The sequence below is a fragment of the Ahaetulla prasina genome, chromosome 2 (assembly GCF_028640845.1).
Source record: "Ahaetulla prasina isolate Xishuangbanna chromosome 2, ASM2864084v1, whole genome shotgun sequence".
Taxonomy (NCBI): domain Eukaryota; kingdom Metazoa; phylum Chordata; class Lepidosauria; order Squamata; family Colubridae; genus Ahaetulla; species Ahaetulla prasina.
This window is the reverse complement of record NC_080540.1, coordinates 81,570,829-81,590,416: the sequence shown is the minus strand read 5'-3', so window position 1 is coordinate 81,590,416 and position 19,588 is coordinate 81,570,829. Positions and strand designations below refer to the sequence as shown.

General features: G+C 37.8%; 1 protein-coding gene across 5 annotated transcripts; it reads left to right on the top strand.

Moving 5' to 3' along the window:
- Window positions 1-72: 72 nt before the first annotated feature.
- ZNF346 (zinc finger protein 346) lies at window positions 73-19,481 on the top strand. 5 transcript variants are annotated; one of them, XM_058173038.1, is made up of 8 exons: window positions 73-282; window positions 3,625-3,696; window positions 7,086-7,189; window positions 7,287-7,382; window positions 7,902-8,049; window positions 8,591-8,824; window positions 11,993-12,086; window positions 16,736-19,481. In XM_058173038.1, exons 1-8 carry the CDS (start codon window positions 222-224, stop codon window positions 16,839-16,841), a joined length of 915 nt encoding a protein of 304 aa, XP_058029021.1. In that variant the 5' UTR covers window positions 73-221; the 3' UTR covers window positions 16,842-19,481. The 5 variants fall into 5 exon arrangements, with proteins under 5 accessions (XP_058029021.1, XP_058029020.1, XP_058029023.1 ...); XM_058173037.1 differs by having other exon boundaries at window positions 8,588-8,824; XM_058173040.1 differs by lacking the exon at window positions 3,625-3,696.
- The last annotated feature ends 107 nt before the right edge of the window (window positions 19,482-19,588 follow it).

Sequence of the window (19,588 nt, the reverse complement as noted above, 5' to 3'; positions counted from 1 at the left end):
GGCATTTGTAGACTCAGCTTTAGTCACGTGTTCTCCCCCCCCTTCAACCAGGCTTTGAAATGAAGCATCACGAGAACAGAGGCCTCCCACTTTTTGGACATGCTGGTTAAGGAAGCGGGCCTCTCGCGATACTGTAATGCGCCTTTGGTTCGGGACGTCTCGCGATGTTTTGGAGTTGTGGGAGAAGACCGACACTTCGGGGGCGGCTACGCTGAAAGAAGATGGCGGACGAAGCGGGTAGCAACGGGGACGCTTCAGCCTTGCCGGTGGGAAAAGAGGCAGGTGAGGCTGGGGTGTTTCTGCCTTGCTGTTGCGGACGACCGGTGGTCTTGTACCTTATCCTCCTACCTTGTTCCCATAAGCGTGCGGGATTGCGTCAAAAAGTAGGACTGGGGATGTTGCCCATTTACCCTTCTCCCCGCAGCTCTCAGGCGGGGCTTCGAGCTTTGGGACCGGTGGCTGATCCTCCCCCCTCGCTTATCACGTGGCAGAACGAGAGCCGCTCAAAACGTTACTTCCCCTCCCTCCACCCCCCTCACGCTCGTGGAAAGCTTTCTGCCTCTTCCCGAAAGTGCTTTGACATTTCCAGCTCTTGCCAAGCCGAGAGCTCCGGAGACTTTTTCGTTTGAATTCGTTACCGGCGACAGCCCAACAGATACGAAGTTGGAGGACGCTTTGAGATTAAAAAGGAAAATCAGTCGGGATAAGAAGTCGAGAATCTGGACGGTTTTGGTTTTGGGGTTTTTTTTGTTTGTTTTTTGAATCCCAAGCATGTGAAAACACGCTGTAAAAACCGTGTTACTTGTTAGTAAGATGGTGTAAGAATTCGCCGTTGTGCTATAGGGAAACGGCGCTCGCTTCTCGGTCGACAACTTTAGAACTAGTGTCTCGGGAAATTTAGTGGTGTGGTGAAAGAAGAAAATGTTCTTTCCCTGTGGGTTTATTGTGTCCTCCCTTCAGCTGGAATTTTCCAAAAGAGTGAACCTGTTGAAACTTCATCTCCGGAAAACAATGGCCATGATACTGATTCTAATAAGAATTAATAGTCCAAACACAAGGGTTTAAAAACTGCATTGTGTATTTATAATCGTTTCTAAATCAATGGAGTGCAGGGAGTTAATTTTGTGTGGCTTGTTGACTTTTGCCAGTGATTCATACCTGGCATTGGATTTTATCCTACTTGATATATTGCCTCCCTCGTTATACATATAAATTGAACTTCCAGAGTGAAATTCTAAGAGTTTTTCCCAAACTGTTGCTCATTAAATATATCAAATTACAACACATATTACTGTTAAAGAAATGGGAAGTATGATAGATATTTAACGGGTCGTATATTAGAAACTGAAAGAATTACATTGAAAAGGTGATTTCTGAGAACCTTGTTACCTGGTAGAGAAATAGTATTGCTCCAGATGATTTTTCCTGCCAATGTTCTAGATTTCCTTGCAGGCTTATAGAAGGATGCTAATATCTTACTAGGAAATCTCTTTCCATCACAGATGAATCAGCAACGAGGGCACATCCAATAAAAGCTAAGCATATGTAGTAATAGCTACAGATTTTGTCCCTTGCCTGACAATTCTGTGGATATGTTGCCTATTCTAGAACACCATGGATTGGACTGGATTTAGATAATATAAAAATCTGGAATAGGCAACCTTTCCAGGGCCAAGTCTTTCATTTAATCTTTCACACATTAGAATCAAATTCAGTAAGTATAAACTTGGTACCAGATCAAAAAAGGGTGGATAGATGATTATGGTAATTAAATATGTTGGTCACAGTAAAAGCCATATTTATCAGGAACTTAAGTGGGGAAATAATGAAATAGAATACAAGCAATTTGTAGGGAGATAGTAATGATGCAGTAAATGCAGAAATTTAAAGGTTTAGTTGTACCTGATGCTATGTTTTCTCAGTTTTCATCAGAATGTTGAACTTTATTATTAGGGTTGCCAATTTTCAGCCTAGAAATCTTTTCATTTCTTTAAATGATGCACTTAATGCTGCGGATATGTTTTAAATACATCTTTCTTGGTTACCAAAGATGGAGCTGATAGGGAAGATTTCACTCCACTCTTCTAGGAGGATCTTTCTATATTATGGTGGAAACTCCTTTATTTCATCTTAAGTTTTGTTGGCTAGAAGAAGCAGTGGCTTTTCTCAGTCTTATTTTGAGGACTGCCAAAAAAACAACAACAGGAAAAGAAAAAATTCAAGTCACAGCTGAAGCGTCACAAATCATAAACATTTGGTACCAGCACTGCAATGAAGGACTTTGGCAAGTACAGTAGATGAGCACACCAAAAAACAGCTACGGTAGAAAAGCCATTTGGAGACTTAAGAATTAAAATAAGAGAATGCTGGGGCAAAAATGATTTTATAACTTTATAGATCTATATTTGAGCCGACTCAAGAGCACTCACAGTTGCATCAATCAGAGGAGCCTTCAGGTAGCAGGTGAGCAGTGGACAAGTGCCAGGTCTCTTAAACTAAAGCAACTTTCTGGCAGCCTCTCATTCTCCACAAGTGAGATACAAGATGATCTAGGTGAGCATTGGATTACACTAATAATGACCCTCTGGCATCTGAACCATCCCTTGATGAGACTAACAATACTTATTTTCAGTGGCTTTGGGAGTGCATTGCTGATTCTGTGTCTCAGGCATTAACTGGTGGATTACCAACCAGGAGCCTACCACTCAAACATTGGTTTAAAAAAAGATATTTGGAATATTAATTCCATTCTAATAGAAAACAAGAAAAAAATCCTTCAGCCCTTGTGAAGATGGAGAGAAGGTGTTAAAGAAGACCAATTTCCTCCTTTTGGCCTAGCGATCTCATCTTAAACGTTATGTGAGCAAAAAGCAGGTAGGGAAACAGTTGCTGAAGTTCTCAGGTCCACTAACAATACATGCTTTCAAAGATAGAGAAGTTAAGATCCAAAGAAAATGTACCTCAAATTAATGCCATCATTTTCCAGGTGGATGGATAATTGGAAAAAAAAATATTTTCCCCAGTTGCATCATGGAGCTCACGTGCAGATTATAAGTGGGTATTAGAATCTGCTTGGTGGAGACAGGCTCTTTAATTGACAAGAAAAATGAGGGAGAAGTTTCTGCCTTCACTCACCTTCAAAACCAGAGAGAAGGAGTTAAGGATTAAGAAAGCAATGAATCCACCTACTGGATATAGTATGATAGTGTATTCCTGTAGAGTCACATTCTATTAGCTACCAGTGCTGATTGCCATTTATAGGACAGTAGCTGAAGCACACAGTCATTTAATATAAAAGATACTTTAAACTCTGCTCACTCCATAGGAATGTCCTATTGGCTCCATCTTCAATGATCAAGAAAGTAGTAGGACTTAATTATGAACTATCTTTGTTGTTACTGAAAGATAGACCTGACAGTCTCATCTTATAAAAGAGGAAAGAAACAATCAATTTAATAACTTATGGGACCATCAGTTAGCTATAATGTATTTGCTAACTATTTAAACATAGTTTAAATTTAAATTTTTGTTGTGTGTAGAAAACTTCTTAAAATTTATTCAAAATGGAACTATAGTCAGCTAAATCAGTATATGCAATTGAAAGACAACAGCTTTCTTCTACAGGACAGGAAAAAGTCTACAAATTGCCTTCTACCTGGAAGGGGTTGTTGGGTTCATCTTTTGGTGACCAGAAAGGTACTTTTTCCTAGTCTATTCATTTTATTTTGTTTACTGTGCTGGTTGGATATTTAGTTACATATGTATTCTTACATTTATATGGGCAAGCTTCTTTGCAGTAAGAAAGGCAAAATGTGGTTATCTGTTCAGTTATTAAAATATTATTTATATTATACTAAGCTCCAACTAGCCAATTATTTTGTCCTTTTGTTATCATAAAATAGAGAGTAACAGTTGGAAGGGATCTTGGAGGTCTTCTGGTCCAGCCCTGTTAAGCAGGGATCCTATACCATTTCAGACAAATGGTTGCCAGTCTTTTGTTAAAAACCTCTACTGATGAAGCACTCACAATTTTGGAGCTAAGCCATTCCCCTGACTAATTCTTCTGGCTGACAGGAACTTTTCCCTAAACTCTAGGTTGAATCTTTCTTTGATAAGCTGTGATTACTTCTTGTCCTGCCCTCAACTACTTTGGAGAATAGATTGACTCCCTCTTCTCTGTGATAGCCCCTCAAGTATTGGAAGACTGCTATTATGTCACCCCAATCCTTCTCGTCATTAGCTAATTAGATAGGAAGAGCATACAATTCCCTCTGCAGTCTGAGAAAGCTGCTGGGTAGAGTAATTGTAAGTGGACCGTGCAGTTACTTTGTTCAGAATTAGAGTTAGCTCATCACTGATACTTTCTATCATTTTTAATATAAGTACCAGCATGAAGAACAGTTTTGTATCATATTTTGTAACAGTCTTATAGTTTAAGAGAAATACTCTCCCAAGAATGTACTCATATGGCAAGTTCTTCTGTTAATCCATGTTATAGTATAGTTCAGTATAGTTCTTAATAATATTTTAATTCTGTATTTTTTTAATCTTTTAACTATTTTTACTTGTTTTATAACCTGTAAGCTGCCCAATCTCCCCCTTACAGGGGAGATGGGCAGCAAAAAAAATTAATGAATAAATGTTCAACTAGAATCCTATGGACATTATTTTTTAAATAAGACTTTTTAATCTCACTTCTTAAATTACCTTCTGTAGTTTGCAGAGAATCACATTGGTTAATTTCACCTATGGTACTATCTATTAAATACCTATACCTTTTAATATGTGCCTGCATAAGCCTATAGGTTTTCTACATTTTGCTTATCTAAATTAGCATAGTAACAGTTATTTAAACAGTTTAATGAATTAGGGTTAATTTTTCCCCCAAAGCATACGGCTGTGAAAATTAGAGCATAAAATCAGTAAAATAATCATTGTCTAAACTAAGATTGAGAATATGAGATCTATTAATTACAGCTGAAATAATTGACTCTTACTGTAGCAATCCAGCCAGCATGATAAATGGTGAGGGATGTTGGTCATTGTAATTCAACACCTGGAAGGGTATTACTTTCCTTTCTTCCATCTAGGAACTATGCTCCAGTAGCTTTGAAGCTTCTACGAAGTCTTCAAGGTTTATTGACATACATTTGATAATAAGAAAGGACAGAAACACTTGCAGACTTTGTAATAATTTTAGAACACCAGAAGTTGTCTCACTTCTTTTAATCTGTGATAGACATACTGATCCACTTTGGAACACAATTTAAAGTGTGAATTTAACAGTTCTACATCAGTAATGAGCAGAGTTTACAATCTGTAAATTGATCTTATTTTTGATAGAATTTAAATTCAGTGTGCTGGTTACAAATAAAAAATAATTTTAAGCCTAAGAATTTGTCTTAATTATCAGAACATTTCAGTAGGTCCAGTTTACCTTCTCTATCAATAAGTCAGTAAGATTTTTAACACTATCTTTAACCTAAAATGACATCTTCAGGAAAGATAACATCTCTTATAAATAGTTCCTCTGAATCCCAGTCATGAATACATACCATCTAATTCTCATCATTTAAATCAAAATGGATAAGGACAGATGTTTTTTCTGCACTTGAACTGAATATTAGAAAATTTTTGAAGATAGAATAAGGAGGCAAAATGGGATTGCGTCAGAGAAGAGTCGGACCCCTTGGGACAAGTAGTAGAGAATTTTTATGTTATCATATGTACAGTAATATGGATTTATTTGCACATGTAATAATGACAATCTTCTTAGAACTCATGTCCCCATAGCTTACATATTCTGTCTGAATTAATGTATAGCTACTTCCTTATGTTAAGCTTCAGACTTCCAAAGTTTAAAAACAGGTAAGGAGAATGTTCAAATCTAAACTGGAAAGGGATACAGTTGCTGGGTTTTCACTAAACATTATTACAAGCTGTTGGGATGTTTAACAGTTGTCAACAGGATTAGAAAAGCTGTTCCCAATTACCAGTATTAGGTATGAATCTTTTCTGTAAAATAGATTTTTGCACAGAAATGTCATGAACACCATAAGAAATCAGCATCATGTGTTCCATGGTTCTATGGCTTCCATAATCTTTATAAAAACAAAAATGACAAAGCAAACCATCTACAACACATATTCTACAATAAATCTCTTAACATAAAATTACCAAAAATGTTTGTTATTTGAGGGTAATTCTTACTCTGTTCTACTATTGATAAGTAATAATTCAGATTATTTTTTCTCTCTGATGCTGTTAACAGCAGTATTTGTAATTTGTTGTGTCAGTGTAATGATTTGCTGGAGTTTGTAAAATGGGGTGTGTTTGTACAGAATTGCAGATCAATGATAGATAAAATTCTCTATTCACACATATTTTTTTCAGCCTTCTTAATCCATGTATACATAGCAGTTACTTGGTGTAGGATAGTTACATACTTACACTGCCATTGCATACTGTATATTGTCAAAACAGCCAATAAAATGGTTCTTTATCTACTTGACACAATGAGAAATGTTAAATGTTGAAGATTTATAAGGCAGAAACAATATTAGAACTGTAGTTTCTTACAGAAAGACTTCCATTGACCAGGTTATTTTTTCAGGAGAAGATTAATGGAAGCATTGGCATTATATTTAAAATGAATGTGGATCAATCATTGAAAGAAATGTTGACCCTTTAATTGTGCTGTCTTAAAATTACTTTCTTTACAAGTGGAAGAGAAGGCAATGGCAAGCTATTTCTAGATTGTTACCAAGAAACTATATGAACATGAAATCACCAGGAGTCAAGCCCAACATCAAGAACACTATTTTTTGTTTTGTTGAGTTAAATGTAATGAATAAAATATTTTTTTCTCAAAAAGTATTTGCTTTTTGTCTGATTAAGGCATTAAAATTGTCATTTTGGAACGTCTAACTCATATTTGTCAGAAAGCAAAGAATTTTTGAGTTCTGTGTTATTCTGGAAAAGCCCATGAAGATTGCTTGGTGACTGCAAGAATTCGTAGTTTTTAAATTATTTACACATGTTCACATTAGTGTATATATACATATTTAATGTTCTTGTCTTTACAGTGGATCAGCTGATTAAAGAAAATAGCCACATCTTCACTGACACCCAGTGCAAAGTATGTAGCGCAGTGCTCATCTCTGAATCCCAGAAGCTTGCTCATTATCAGGTGTGTTTAAACTAGAAGTAGCTGTTGAAATTGTTGATATGTGTATAAAAGCTCCTAGATGTGCTTAGTCTTCTTGTCCTTTGTTATCTTCTTTCAGAGTAAAAAGCATGCAAACAAAGTTCGGAGATACATGTCTATCCATGGGGAAGAGGAATTATGTCAGAATAAGAAAATAAAGCTGGATACGGAGCAGGTAATACCAGAGGTCCAAAGAAGAATAAGCACATCATATATTTATTTAAATAGAAAATCTATCCGGTGCATTCAGTACAGCAAGTCTTGGCCAATAGTACAATGTTCCAGAGATAATTTTTGACATTATTATTATTTGGCATTATTGCAAAAACATTGAAACCAGTCTTCAATGAAAATAAATTTAAGAAGCTTATTAGAAGACTATTATTCAGAGACAATTGTGAATTAATATTGTTACAGAAACATAAACCTATTTTAAACTGAAGCTCTCTTGTGACATCATTTGTTTGATGATAAGATCCTACTAGTAAATTATTTCCATTCTACAACATATTAGGCCTTGCTTGAATAATTCTATGCTAACTTCACCGTCTTGCTTTAAATAAAGAGGACAATGTTTAGTAAAAAGTGGTGCTAACAGTTTCATTTAAGTTCCAGTTTCTGAACATGGGACATTTTGATATGCTTTCCGTTTGTCCCTTCAATCCCAGTAAATGTCTGTGTTCCTTTTTACAAGCAATCGAGCAGTAACGGTGAAGACAGGAACAAATGCTGTCCCATCTGTAACATGACCTTTTCTTCACCTGTTGTGGCTAATTCTCACTACTTAGGCAAGACTCATGCCAAGAATTTGAAACTGAAGCAGCAGTCTCCTAAAACAGAAGGTATGATCAGGAAGGTACAGAGGAGTTCTCTCCTGGCATTGTGGAAAAAAAACCCTCTCATCAGAATAGTCTAGGGTTTATATACATTATAATACAAACACTATTCAGCAGTCCCTGTCCTCTACATAATAAGGTTCAAGAGCATATATATACATACATACATACATACATACATACACACACACACACATATATATATACATACACACACACACACACACACACACACACACACACACACACACACACATATATATAAAAGTTGAGAATTTGCATATGGATGTCCTAAGTTTGATGACTGATACAATGGTAAAATGCCTGATGGAAGCAAACAAAATACATATTCTTGATCATTTTGCCATTTCAGATTATTTGTTTTGTAATCCATATACATGTGCATGTGCTAAGAACATTCAACCTTTATGCAGAATAAGAAAGGAAATTTCTAGCCTTGTGAGGAGAGTTCTGGTTTTGTGAAAATATGCTTTTATCTTTCCTCTAACTTTTTGTTTTTTTATCTTTTGGGTTATATTTGTAGCAGCTTTATCCATTCAGAAAGAGCTTACTATTCTTCTTCCCACTACTGTGTCTGCTAATGAAGAGAATCAAAACACTTCTGACCCAGACAAATTCTGCAATCTCTGCCATGCTACATTCAATAATCCACTGATGGCTAAACAACACTATGTCGGCAAGAAACACAAAAAGCAGGAAACTAAGCTTAAGCTAATGGCACACTATGGGAGAACCCCTGAGGAACCAGCTGTTTCCAGTGGTGAGTGTTTATAGAAGGCTTTCAGAATAAAGAACAGAATCAGTTGTACATGTTCATAATGCCATAACTAACCTTTTATTTTGCTTTTTATGTCTTACATGAATTGGGCTGCCTCACTTTTACACAGGTAGCCCTTGACTTAGGGGGCCAACATTTCTGTTGCTAAGCAAGACATTTGTTAATGAATGTTGCTCCATTTTATGACCTTCTTTGCCACAACTGTTAAGTGAATCATTGTATCGGTTGCCAGGAGTCTGAAATTTGATTGTGTGATCCTGAGGATGCTAGAATGGTCATAAGTATGAAAAACAGTCATGTTGGGTTTTTTAGTGCCATTGTAACTTTGAATGATCACTAAATGAACTGTTGTAAGTTGAGGACTACCTGTTTTATGTAATTGGAAACAAAATATACCCTTCTATTTTTCACAGTGGTTATATTCATGTGCAGAGTGATTAGGTTGGAATTGCTCCTTCTAGATGAGGAGAGAATTAGAAGAGATATCCTGAAAATTCTGGGATATCTGGCTTGGGAAAAGAAGCCTCTCAGTTTCTCACAAATGCCTTTAAAACTCTCCCAAATCGAAATTTTGGACACTAAAAGGAGAGCAAGTGAGATAAGGTCAATGCTAAGAGGCAATGGTGGGTGGGGGAATTTCTACAACTTAATTCTTAATTTTTCATGAGCTGCAAAAATATGGCTTCATTGTTTATAGTGCTACAATCTAGTGTGGAAGGTTTTTGTTAGAAAGAAAATGAAGGGGAATGTATATGCAATGTATCCAAAAAGAATGAAAGTGGGAAATTGAAATGTTGACAGTGATACAAGTGATCCATACCTTTACTGTGAGTAGAAAGCATGTCAAAATAAGGATAACATTTGGTAGTTTATAAATAAGCTAGAATTCAGAATTAAGCAAAATGATTGTAAGTAAAATAAAATAATTTCATGAGTTGTAAGTAAAATAAAACAAGTAAATGAAGAATTAACAGTTGGAAAAATATACTTTTAAAAAACAGATTATAGAACTTGTTAGTAATTTGGATAAGAAATTATTGGCAGCTACCTGAGACTCAATATGAAAACAAAGTATCCTGATAGTCTGCCCATATGACAGCTTAAATCAAAATGAATAGAAAAATTGTATATGGACCAGAAAGAGACCTCTCAAAATAATATTGTGGTAAAAATATCCTTTTAAAGAAATGTTTAAAATAACTGGAAATAAAACAATAGATTTGTGAATGGAGCTTCAATTTAATTCTGTAATTTGGAGGATTCTTCCGAAAGGTTTGCTGTAGCCTCCTATTAACTGTGTATTATACTATTGACGTTTCATAGAAACGTAACTTAGACAATGATTCACATTTACCCCATCCTGAAATATTTTATTTTATTTATTTATTTTATTTATTAAATTTTTATACTGCCCTTCTACCGAAGGACTCAGGGCGGTGTACAGCCAGAAATAAAATACAGAATATGTACAGTTAAAAACGAATTAAAATATAGCAAAATTACGAAAACGGCTGATAATTAAAATTTAAATTTAAAATATTTAAAATATTAATAAAACCCCAATTTAAAATCAAACTATTATGCTATATTTCCTGGCAGAGAGCTTAACTTCCATTTGTTGCTCCTCTTATCTGATACAAACCCAAATATATCCTCCCAGATTGCCCAGTTTTGTGCCTCTGTATGTGCAGTTCACCTTACTTCAAGTTGAAGATTCTGCTTCCTTTATTGGTATTCCTGCAACTCCCTACTTGCTTTGCAGAGATCTGTGATGGAATTATCATCCTAACTATCCATTAAGTATTTGTTTTTACAGGTGGTTCTTGACTTACAACTACTTAACCTTGTGAGTGCCAGTAATACCACAAACATCTTCTTCCCAAATATTTATCTTCATTTATCCCTCTTTTCATTTTAAGTATAGATAGCACTCGAGTTATGAAGGCAGTTGAGACTGGAATTTCTGTCACTGAGTGATGTGGTCATAAAGCAAAATGTCACATGACTGCATTGCTTGGCAACAGCAATCCTGGATGGAGGGTTGGATTGGATGGATGGAAAATAGATTAGATGGAGTCATACTTGGGTGTTATTGGGGTTTATAGCAGGGGAAATAGCAACCTAGAGGAGCATTATTTAAAAACTTCCATAATGAGAATTTTAGGTAATTGTCCAATCTGCAACTTCCATCCTGTTGATTTTAAAAATGGCTGATCCTGTTAATTATAAGGAATCATTCAGAAACATACCACATTTTAATAATTATATGTTTTAAAAATCAACATTTTATCTGTTGAACCGTTGCCATTCTTCATTCTTTTCCTCTGGAATGGGAAGAGAACCTTTATATATTTCTTGCCTTTAAAATTATTATAATTCCCAGGTGATCTGACAGATGTGTCTTTTTTGACCTTTTTCAAACGTTCAGTAAAAACTACATGGCAAAATATTCATTTGAATATGTTGCTTCCAGTTCTTACTAAGGAAAATATTTCTAACATAACTGAATTAACCAGAAACAGATGAATTGCAAAATATACTACAATTTGGAACAATGTGTTTGTGTCACATTCCATTTTAATAGTTTTTTAACAACAACAAATGTTCACTTTCCTTCTGGTATAGTTTAAGGGTCTGAGAAAGAGAGTAATGCAAAAAAATAGCTCTGCGGCAGTTCTACAGTCTTTATAAAGAATCAAGCTTCAGGAGATCAATGATCAGAATTCCCATTATTATTATTATTATTATTTAATACCATTGCAATCATGGTGGGCTCAGAGCAGCTCTCTGAAAGGCAGTAATGTTAATCTCCTCTCAAATGCCTTTTTCCAGATTGAATACACCCATGTATACCACAGTAACAATTGTTTTGTTTGAAAGCATACATTTAAATCCTGAAAACAGCCCATCATTAATGTTTCAATTAAATTTTGAACTCCCTGCAGATGCTATAATTAAAAAATAGGAAAGTTGGATATATGACCATAAGTCTGCTGTTGAGTAAATTAAACTGACAATGACTATGACACTGCTTAGAATTCCTAGCATCACAGTACATAGAGTCATTGTGAATGCCTCTTTACGGTTAATTATATCGACTTGGCTCTTTAATTCAGCTAATTTGATGCTCAAATTTTGTGATATTTTCAGCTGCAAAGGGATATCCCTGCAATGACTGTAACATAGTACTGAATTCTATAGAGCAGTATCAAGCTCATATCAGTGGCTTCAAACACAAGAATCAGTAAGTGCTTTATTATTATTTTTATCTAAAATAACGGATGTAATTTTCAGGCATGACCACTGAATTCTATTAATGTTTAATGATATATAATGCTTGGTGGTAATAAAGGTTTTGCATCCCTTTATTAAATTGAATTAATATGCTTTCCTTTTAGAAGGTCACATAGTTTAATATTTCTAAAAAAATGTTCCTCGTGACTAGCAACCATAATTACGATGTTGGGAATGGAAATTTAGAAATTTTGCTATTTACTTTGTCCTTTGAAATTCACTCTGCCTTAGCCCAGCTATGCCAAACCCCACTGAAAAACTAATTATGAAGCAGTCAGAAAAAAAGTATTCTTAGTGGGCAGGTTACATTTGCCTCATTATTCTTTCAGATAACTTCAGTATTTTCTGGTTTAAATTGTTGTTCTTCACTCTGCTGATAAAGAGTGTTTTTCCTTTTAAAAATCTGGATATTTTATTTATGTTTGCTGATTTATGTATCTGCAAGTTGCCAAAATATGTACAAGGGCAAATAAGCACAGTGAGAAAACAACAGTACATTCAGCATTAAGCTGCTGTTTCTTTATTCTCTGAATTGAATTTCTGTTGTCACACCATCCTTTCTGCCTACCCCAAATTTGTTCCCAATGCTCTGGAACAAATTTAAGCAGAGGGGTGGCAATACTAATAATCAGAGTAGAGACAGTGTAGTCCTCGCTTCGCAACCTCACCTTAGCCAAGTGAAGCGATCACTAAAGGGGAAGTCATGGGACTGGGACTGCTTTCTGGCTCAAAGGAGATAAGACTACCTAGGTTTATACCTTTGGCTTTTGCTTGCTTCCTAGCCTTCCTCTGCCTTGGGAATGCTCGAGTGTTGATTACTGTAGTTACTGTACCTGACCAATCATGCACGCTCTTCACACACACTGCCCATGTGGTTATCCCAAGTCCCATTGAATTCACATTGCACCTCCTCTGCTGCTTGTGCAGCCTTCCCAAGCTTCACCCTTGCACTGTCTCGATGGACATTTGTGCACACTTCCCATCCACCAGCAGCCACCCCAAGCCCTGTTGCACTTGCATCCTTCTGCTCCCCCCCCCACCCCCATTCATGCAACCTTATCAGCCTCCCTGTTTAGGGTGACTCGCTCCCTCCTTCATCAGGAGGGTTGCGATGATCCCTTACAGGGTTGTGCTGAGGATTTCAGCAGGTATCTGTTTGACAAAATCGCTCGGCTTCGGGACGGTTTGGACCAAAATTGGGTAGTTTCGGGCTAGGTGACGGAGGCTAGTCTTGTTGAGACCATCTGGGAGGAGTTTGATCCTGTGGCTCCCGAGGACATGGACAGGTTGCTGGGGCGACTGAATGCCACCACATGTTTATTGGACCCGTGTCCCTCCTGGTTGGTGCTGGCCACCCGGGAGGTTACACGAGGCTGGCTCCAGGGGATTGTCAACACTTCTTTGAGGGAGGGTGTTGTTCCCACCGCCTTGAAAGAGGCGGTGGTGAGGCCCCTCCTCAAAAAGCCCTCCCTGGACCCAGCTGTTTTGGGCAACTACCGTCCAGTCTCCAACCTTCGCTTTGTGGCGAAGGTTGTTGAGAGTGTGGTGGCACACCAATTACCCCGGTACCTGGATGAATCTGTCTATCTAGACCCGTTCCAGTCCGGCTTCCAACCCGGGTATAGCACGGAGACAGCTTTGGTCGCATTGGTGGATGACCTTTGGAGGGCCCGGGACAGGGGTTATTCCTCTGCCCTGGTTCTCCTAGATCTCTCAGCGGCTTTTGATACCATCGACCATGGTATCCTGCTGCGGCGGTTGGGGGGATTGGGAATGGGAGGCACCGTGTTTCGGTGGTTCTCATCCTATCTCTCCGACCGATCGCAGACAATGTTGGCAGGGGGGCAGAGATCAACCTCGAGGCGCCTCCTTTGTGGGGTGCCACAGGGGTCGGTTCTCTCACCTCTTCTGTTCAACATCTACATGAAGCTGCTGAGTGAGGTCATCAGTGGTTTTGGGGTGAGTTATCAACTGTACACGGATGACACCCAGCTGTACATTTCCACCCCTGACCACCCCAATGAAGCTGTCGAAGTGTTGTCTCAGTGTTTGGAGGCCGTACTGGTCTGGATGGGGAGAAACAGGCTCAAGCTCAACCCCTCCAAGACTGAGTGGCTGTGGATGCCGGCATCCCGGTACAGTCAGCTGCAACCGCGGCTGACTGTTGGGGGCGAATCATTGGCCCCAATGGAGAGGGTGCGCAATCTGGGTGTTCTCCTGGATGGACGGTTGTCCTTTGAAGATCATTTGGCGACCGTCTCCAGGAGAGCTTTTTACCAGGTCCGCCAGTTGCGCCCCTTTCTAGACCGGGATGCCTTATGCACGGTCACTCACGCCCTCGTCACTTCTTGCCTGGACTACTGCAATGCTCTCTACATGGGGCTCCCCTTGAGGTGCACCCGGAGACTTCAGTTGGTTCAGAATGCAGCCGCGCGGGTGATAGAGGGAGCCACTCGTGGCTCCCATATAACACCGATCCTGCGCAGGCTGCACTAGCTACCTGTGGTTTTCCGAGTGCACTTCAAGGTGGTAGTTACCACCTTTAAAGCGCTCCATGGCATAGGACCGGGATATCTTCGGGACCACCTTCTGCTACCACATGCCTCCCACCGGCCAGTACGCTCCCATAGAGAGGGTCTTCTCAGGGTGCCGTCAGCCAAACAGTGTAGGCTGGCGACCCCCAGGGGGAGAGCCTTCTCTGTGGGGGCACCTACCCTCTGGAATGAGCTTCCCCCAGGACTTAAGACAACTTCCTGACCTCCGGACCGTTCGCCGCGAGCTGAAGACGTATCTATTCTTCCGAGCAGGACTGGCTTAAATAGGGTTTTTAAATATGGATTTTATTGGGGTTTATTTTATATTTTGTATTGTATTTTAAATTTTAGACCATATTGAATAAGTTTTTTAAAGAGTGTTTTTATTGTAATATATGGTATTATTTTATCTGCCTGTTCACCGTCCTGAGTCCTTCGGGAGAAGGGCGATATAAAAATTAAATAATAATAATAATTATTATTATTATTATTCATACTCCTGCTGCATCTCCCCAGCCACCCGTGAATCCCTTGCTTCCTCTCACTGGGCAGTAGCCATTTATTTGCCTGTTAGCCTGCTTGAGAGCTGCTTGGGACTTGCAGCTTCCTGCTAAAATCCCCACTTTGGTTGTTGGAAGCAAGCAGAAAGTTTTGAAGAGGTGCTCACAACAATAGCAACAGGGATTGCAGGTGTTGCTGAGCAATGCAGTCACATGATGTCACCTTGCATTGCTTAGTGACTGAATTTTTGGTCCCAATTGCCACTGTAAGTCAAGGACTACCTGTAAAGTAGAGAAATTGCTATTGCTGAGGCTTGTGTGGTGGAAGCACACTGCATGAATCTGTCAATAATAAATGTCTTCAGTTTCCCTGAGTGAATCCATTTTTAATCCATTTTCATCTGAAGCAAGTTGTCTCAGAACAAATCAGTTGAATACCGTAGTTTTGGTGCTCTAATTGTATCAGCCAATGGGAGAGCTTCTTATTTGGTCAGAATTTTTTTTAGAGTATTTCACATAAAGCCAAAGAAATAATATTAATTAGTGGCAAGCCACTTAATTGAGGAAATCAAATTTTTATGAAAACTCTGTTGGTGTACACTTTCTGTGAAACCTAAGTGGAGGAAAAAAAATTCAAAGAACCATAAGCATGCTCCTTTCTGGATCCCCATAACTCCTTTCTGTTGTGCCATTGAAATTTGGCAATTTCCTACTAGAAACCAACTGCATGCCTTTTTTTTTCTATTGTTTTTAGGCTTGCTGATTAAGCAATCAATGTAACTCATTTTTTAAAAACAAGCACCCCACTTTCCTGCAAAGGCCAGAAATCCTATTTTTGCTCAGTTATGTGACATGGTTTTGCTGCTTCACATTGCTATTGAAGTTCTTATGCCAAAAAAAAAAGTTTCAGGACTGAATAAGTACACAAAGGCTGTTCATTCTGCCATAGAAAATGCTGCTCAGGATAGTATCCTATTGCTTTTTCTGGCTGTTGAAGACAAGAAATTCTGTCCTAACAGATTAGGTTGTTATTATTTATTATCTCTTTTTGAAGGATTACCCAAATTATTGAATTAATTCCATAACATATTGCACACTACAGTTGGTTTTAGGTAAAATGATTAAAAACAACTTCTTTCACAATATAATATATTTCATAAACTACGTGATTGCTGAGTGCTGGTAATGCACCAATCAGCCAAATTTATAAGCTTGTGGCAATTGTTCAGCTTTGCTGACAAATCCTGCCCGCTAAATATCAAGCTGTTATATGCAAAGTTAAAGTTTCTGGTTATAGCTTTAGTTGGGTTGAAGAGGCTTTCCGCCAAAAGGTGGCAATATTTCTTCTCGGGTATATCTATGCTCATTTTATCACAAAGTCCCACTTAAATATATAGAACAATTTTTTAATGTGAAATTGCAGTAAATTTGAATGGTTTCTTTTGGAATCTTGTGAAATTTTTCAAGATCTTTTTGTTCTTGATTTAAGCACAGCTTCCAGGAGGCAGATACGCACATTTTATAGATTGGAGCTAACATTGTTCCTTCCCTTCCCCATTCCGCAGTATACCAGGAGGCATTCCTGTAACAGCACGATTCCAGAAGCAACTGTACACACGAGAGGAAACCGCTGGCCCTGATGGCCACAGCTATTTCAGCCAGGACCTCTAGAGCAAAGTGCTGTGCTGTCTCTCTGAATTGCTCGTGGCTCAAAAGTGAACTCTTTTGCCGGCCTGCTACGATATTACAGTTCCACTGACTAAAAGAGATCCTCCTGGTCTGCAGTGTACAGGTTTAGCTGATCCCGAACCAACTATTTATTGGCTAAAGGATTTAGAAGGGACATCATTACTACTTGGCATTTGCTCGGTCCTTTAGAGTAGTTTTCATTGTGTAATCTCTTACTGTAATAGCAGATGGGGGGCGGGTGGGATGTGGGATTCTCTCGGGACCCATCAAGGCTTGGCATTTGCTGGGATTCCATCTTGAGCCCATCCTTCCCTTCTGCCTAGAAGAAGCAGAAAGGAGTCCTATAACACCGGAAAAGCCAGAGGAGATCGACCCTAGGAAGAAAGTTCTTTAATTCATGATAACACAAGGCTTGTTATCTATGAGACATGGCATGGGTGTAATGGACAGACTGACTATCCTTGCTTAGAACGGGGTGTTACATTGTTGTATTCATCTTGCCCCTGCTGGAATTAATAGGGTATGTGTGCAGTTTCTTAAGTCATCCATTTTGCCATTCATAACTACTTTGTATTTCAGCAGATGTTGGCTTTGGAGCAACTAGTGGTCTGTTCGGTAAAAAAAATTCTGTTACTAGTACACATAATCAACTTCAGAAACACAAGAAGGAGGGGACTCTAGTGCAAATAGTGGTGCCTCCCTAAAACTTCATTCTTTCTGTTCCTGGCATTCTTCTTCTGGAAACTGTAATGTGTTTGAACCTATGTGTATACCAAGTTTTTTATGTTAAAATATTAATGAGAAATCATTTGATGTGGTGATGGAGGCTCTTAATTTTTGTTCTTTATGGCATTCTAACAGACAGAAATAAATTGAGAGTACCCAGAAGCTGCATTTTTCTATCGAATGGAAGTGGGGTTTGTAGGTGAACGTCCTCTGGGGATATTTTATTCTTGGTAGTGTCAGCTCTCTTATTTCTTACCTTTATAACCGTGCTGAAGTTTAGATATTGAATTATGTGTTTTAGAGGGATCTGTTCTCTTAAGATTTCTATTGTCTTCTTGCTGATAAATTTCTAGAACATAGGAGGGAATTCTACTTAAGTCGATTTGGTTGCATGTTTTCTTTAGAAGAGAAAGAAGTATAATCAGTTCTGCTAATATTCTTTCCCTGTGCATGTAAAAATGGAGAACTGTCAATATCCACATTTGTTAGAGTACCATAAGATAGTAGCCACTTTATGTACCCACCTTTAAAACTCTTCCTGTTTAAAACCAGCTAACAAATGTTCTATTTCAAATGAAGCAGACTTTCATAAGACTTACTGTCATTTTAGAGATCCTTTGCTCAGTAGCTTGTTTAATCTACAATCTTCATAATGAACAGGAAGACCATGTCTAGGCAATTGATTTCTAGGTCCTGCATAGTCTTTCCTATTATCACTTAATCTTCCTAAATGAAGAGAGTGGACAGGAAATGGGTATGAAAATTGGGCTATACTATCACCTATTTTATATAGTGGCAGGTTGTGTGAATCTGCATCCCCTCCTGATTGAGAGTATTTTGCCTGGTATTTTTTACCTTTTTGGGTAGTCTCTATTTCCACCTGCGTTATTTGTGAGATTGAAATACATAAATATTGTTACCTTATATATGTTCACTGGCATATATATATCTGTGTTAATATGTGTGCGTGCACACATTTCCTTTCAGTCCATTGGTTTTTTTAAAAAAATTAAAAGAATCTTATCTTTACGTCTCTACTTTTCCAGCTGAACTATTAGGGTGTGGTTCAAAGTAGACCAGAAGGACTTTTTTCCCCTATAATATATTTCCATTGATTATCATTCCTGGCAAACCCCTTCTGCTATTTTCTTTGGGCATAAATTATTTTCCAGCACTTTTGCCCAATTCAAGCAATTATTTTTAAAACTCTGTTTACATTCATGACTTCTTATTGACTTAATTTAAGTGGTCTGAGGTTGCATCTCATTATTTCCAGTAAATTCAGAAGTGAGCCTCCCTTCTTTCCCTCAAAATATAGTTTATCTTTGCAAGAAAAAAGGAGTGATAGGATTTAAAAAATATTGTGTGTAAATCTATGATAAATATATACACATAGACACTTTCTCATGACAGTTTTCCTGTGAATAATCTTTCAAATATTATCTTCTGATTTTTGGTGGTTATGTGTACATTAACAATTTGTTTCTTTCTCAGCATTTAAGTTTTCTGTTTTGGCATTCTCATTCTCCAGGACCTTGTGCACTATTTGAAACTTGGTCTGTGATATGCCTAGTGAGCTTTCACAGTCTACATTGTAAAGTTTTGGAGACTATGGTTGCCTGTATGAACTTTTGACTTTAGAATTTTATTTCTATTGTATATTGAATTATTGAAGTATTTTGCAGTTGCTAAGTGTTGATAATTTTGGCAAATGCAAGGGTGAATAAGTAGTCTGTTACTTCAATAAAGTGATTAATATTTTGGTCCAGACTAAGTACAAATGGGACAAGGTAAATTCATGAGTTACAATTAACCTTTTGCCTATTTTCTCTTTTTTAAATAGCCAGGCATTCTCTTTCTTATTTTAGAGATTAAAGAATTGTTTTTGTATTCATAGCAAGTGTATGTGTTACTTGTGTAATATTTGTACTTTGGAAAAATTATTCCCATCAAGAGCTGCACATCAATTCTGCACATACAACAAAATTTCCAATATTTGAATC

Bases quoted from the DNA above. Each gene is read 5' to 3' on its own strand.
- ZNF346 (XM_058173037.1), top strand. From the start codon at position 222: ATGGCGGACGAAGCGGGTAGCAACGGGGACGCTTCAGCCTTGCCGGTG. The intron at 3,697-7,085 runs GTACTTTTTCCT...TTGTCTTTACAG, and splicing joins ATCTTTTGGTGACCAGAAAG to TGGATCAGCTGATTAAAGAA. The intron at 7,190-7,286 runs GTGTGTTTAAAC...ATCTTCTTTCAG, and splicing joins AGAAGCTTGCTCATTATCAG to AGTAAAAAGCATGCAAACAA.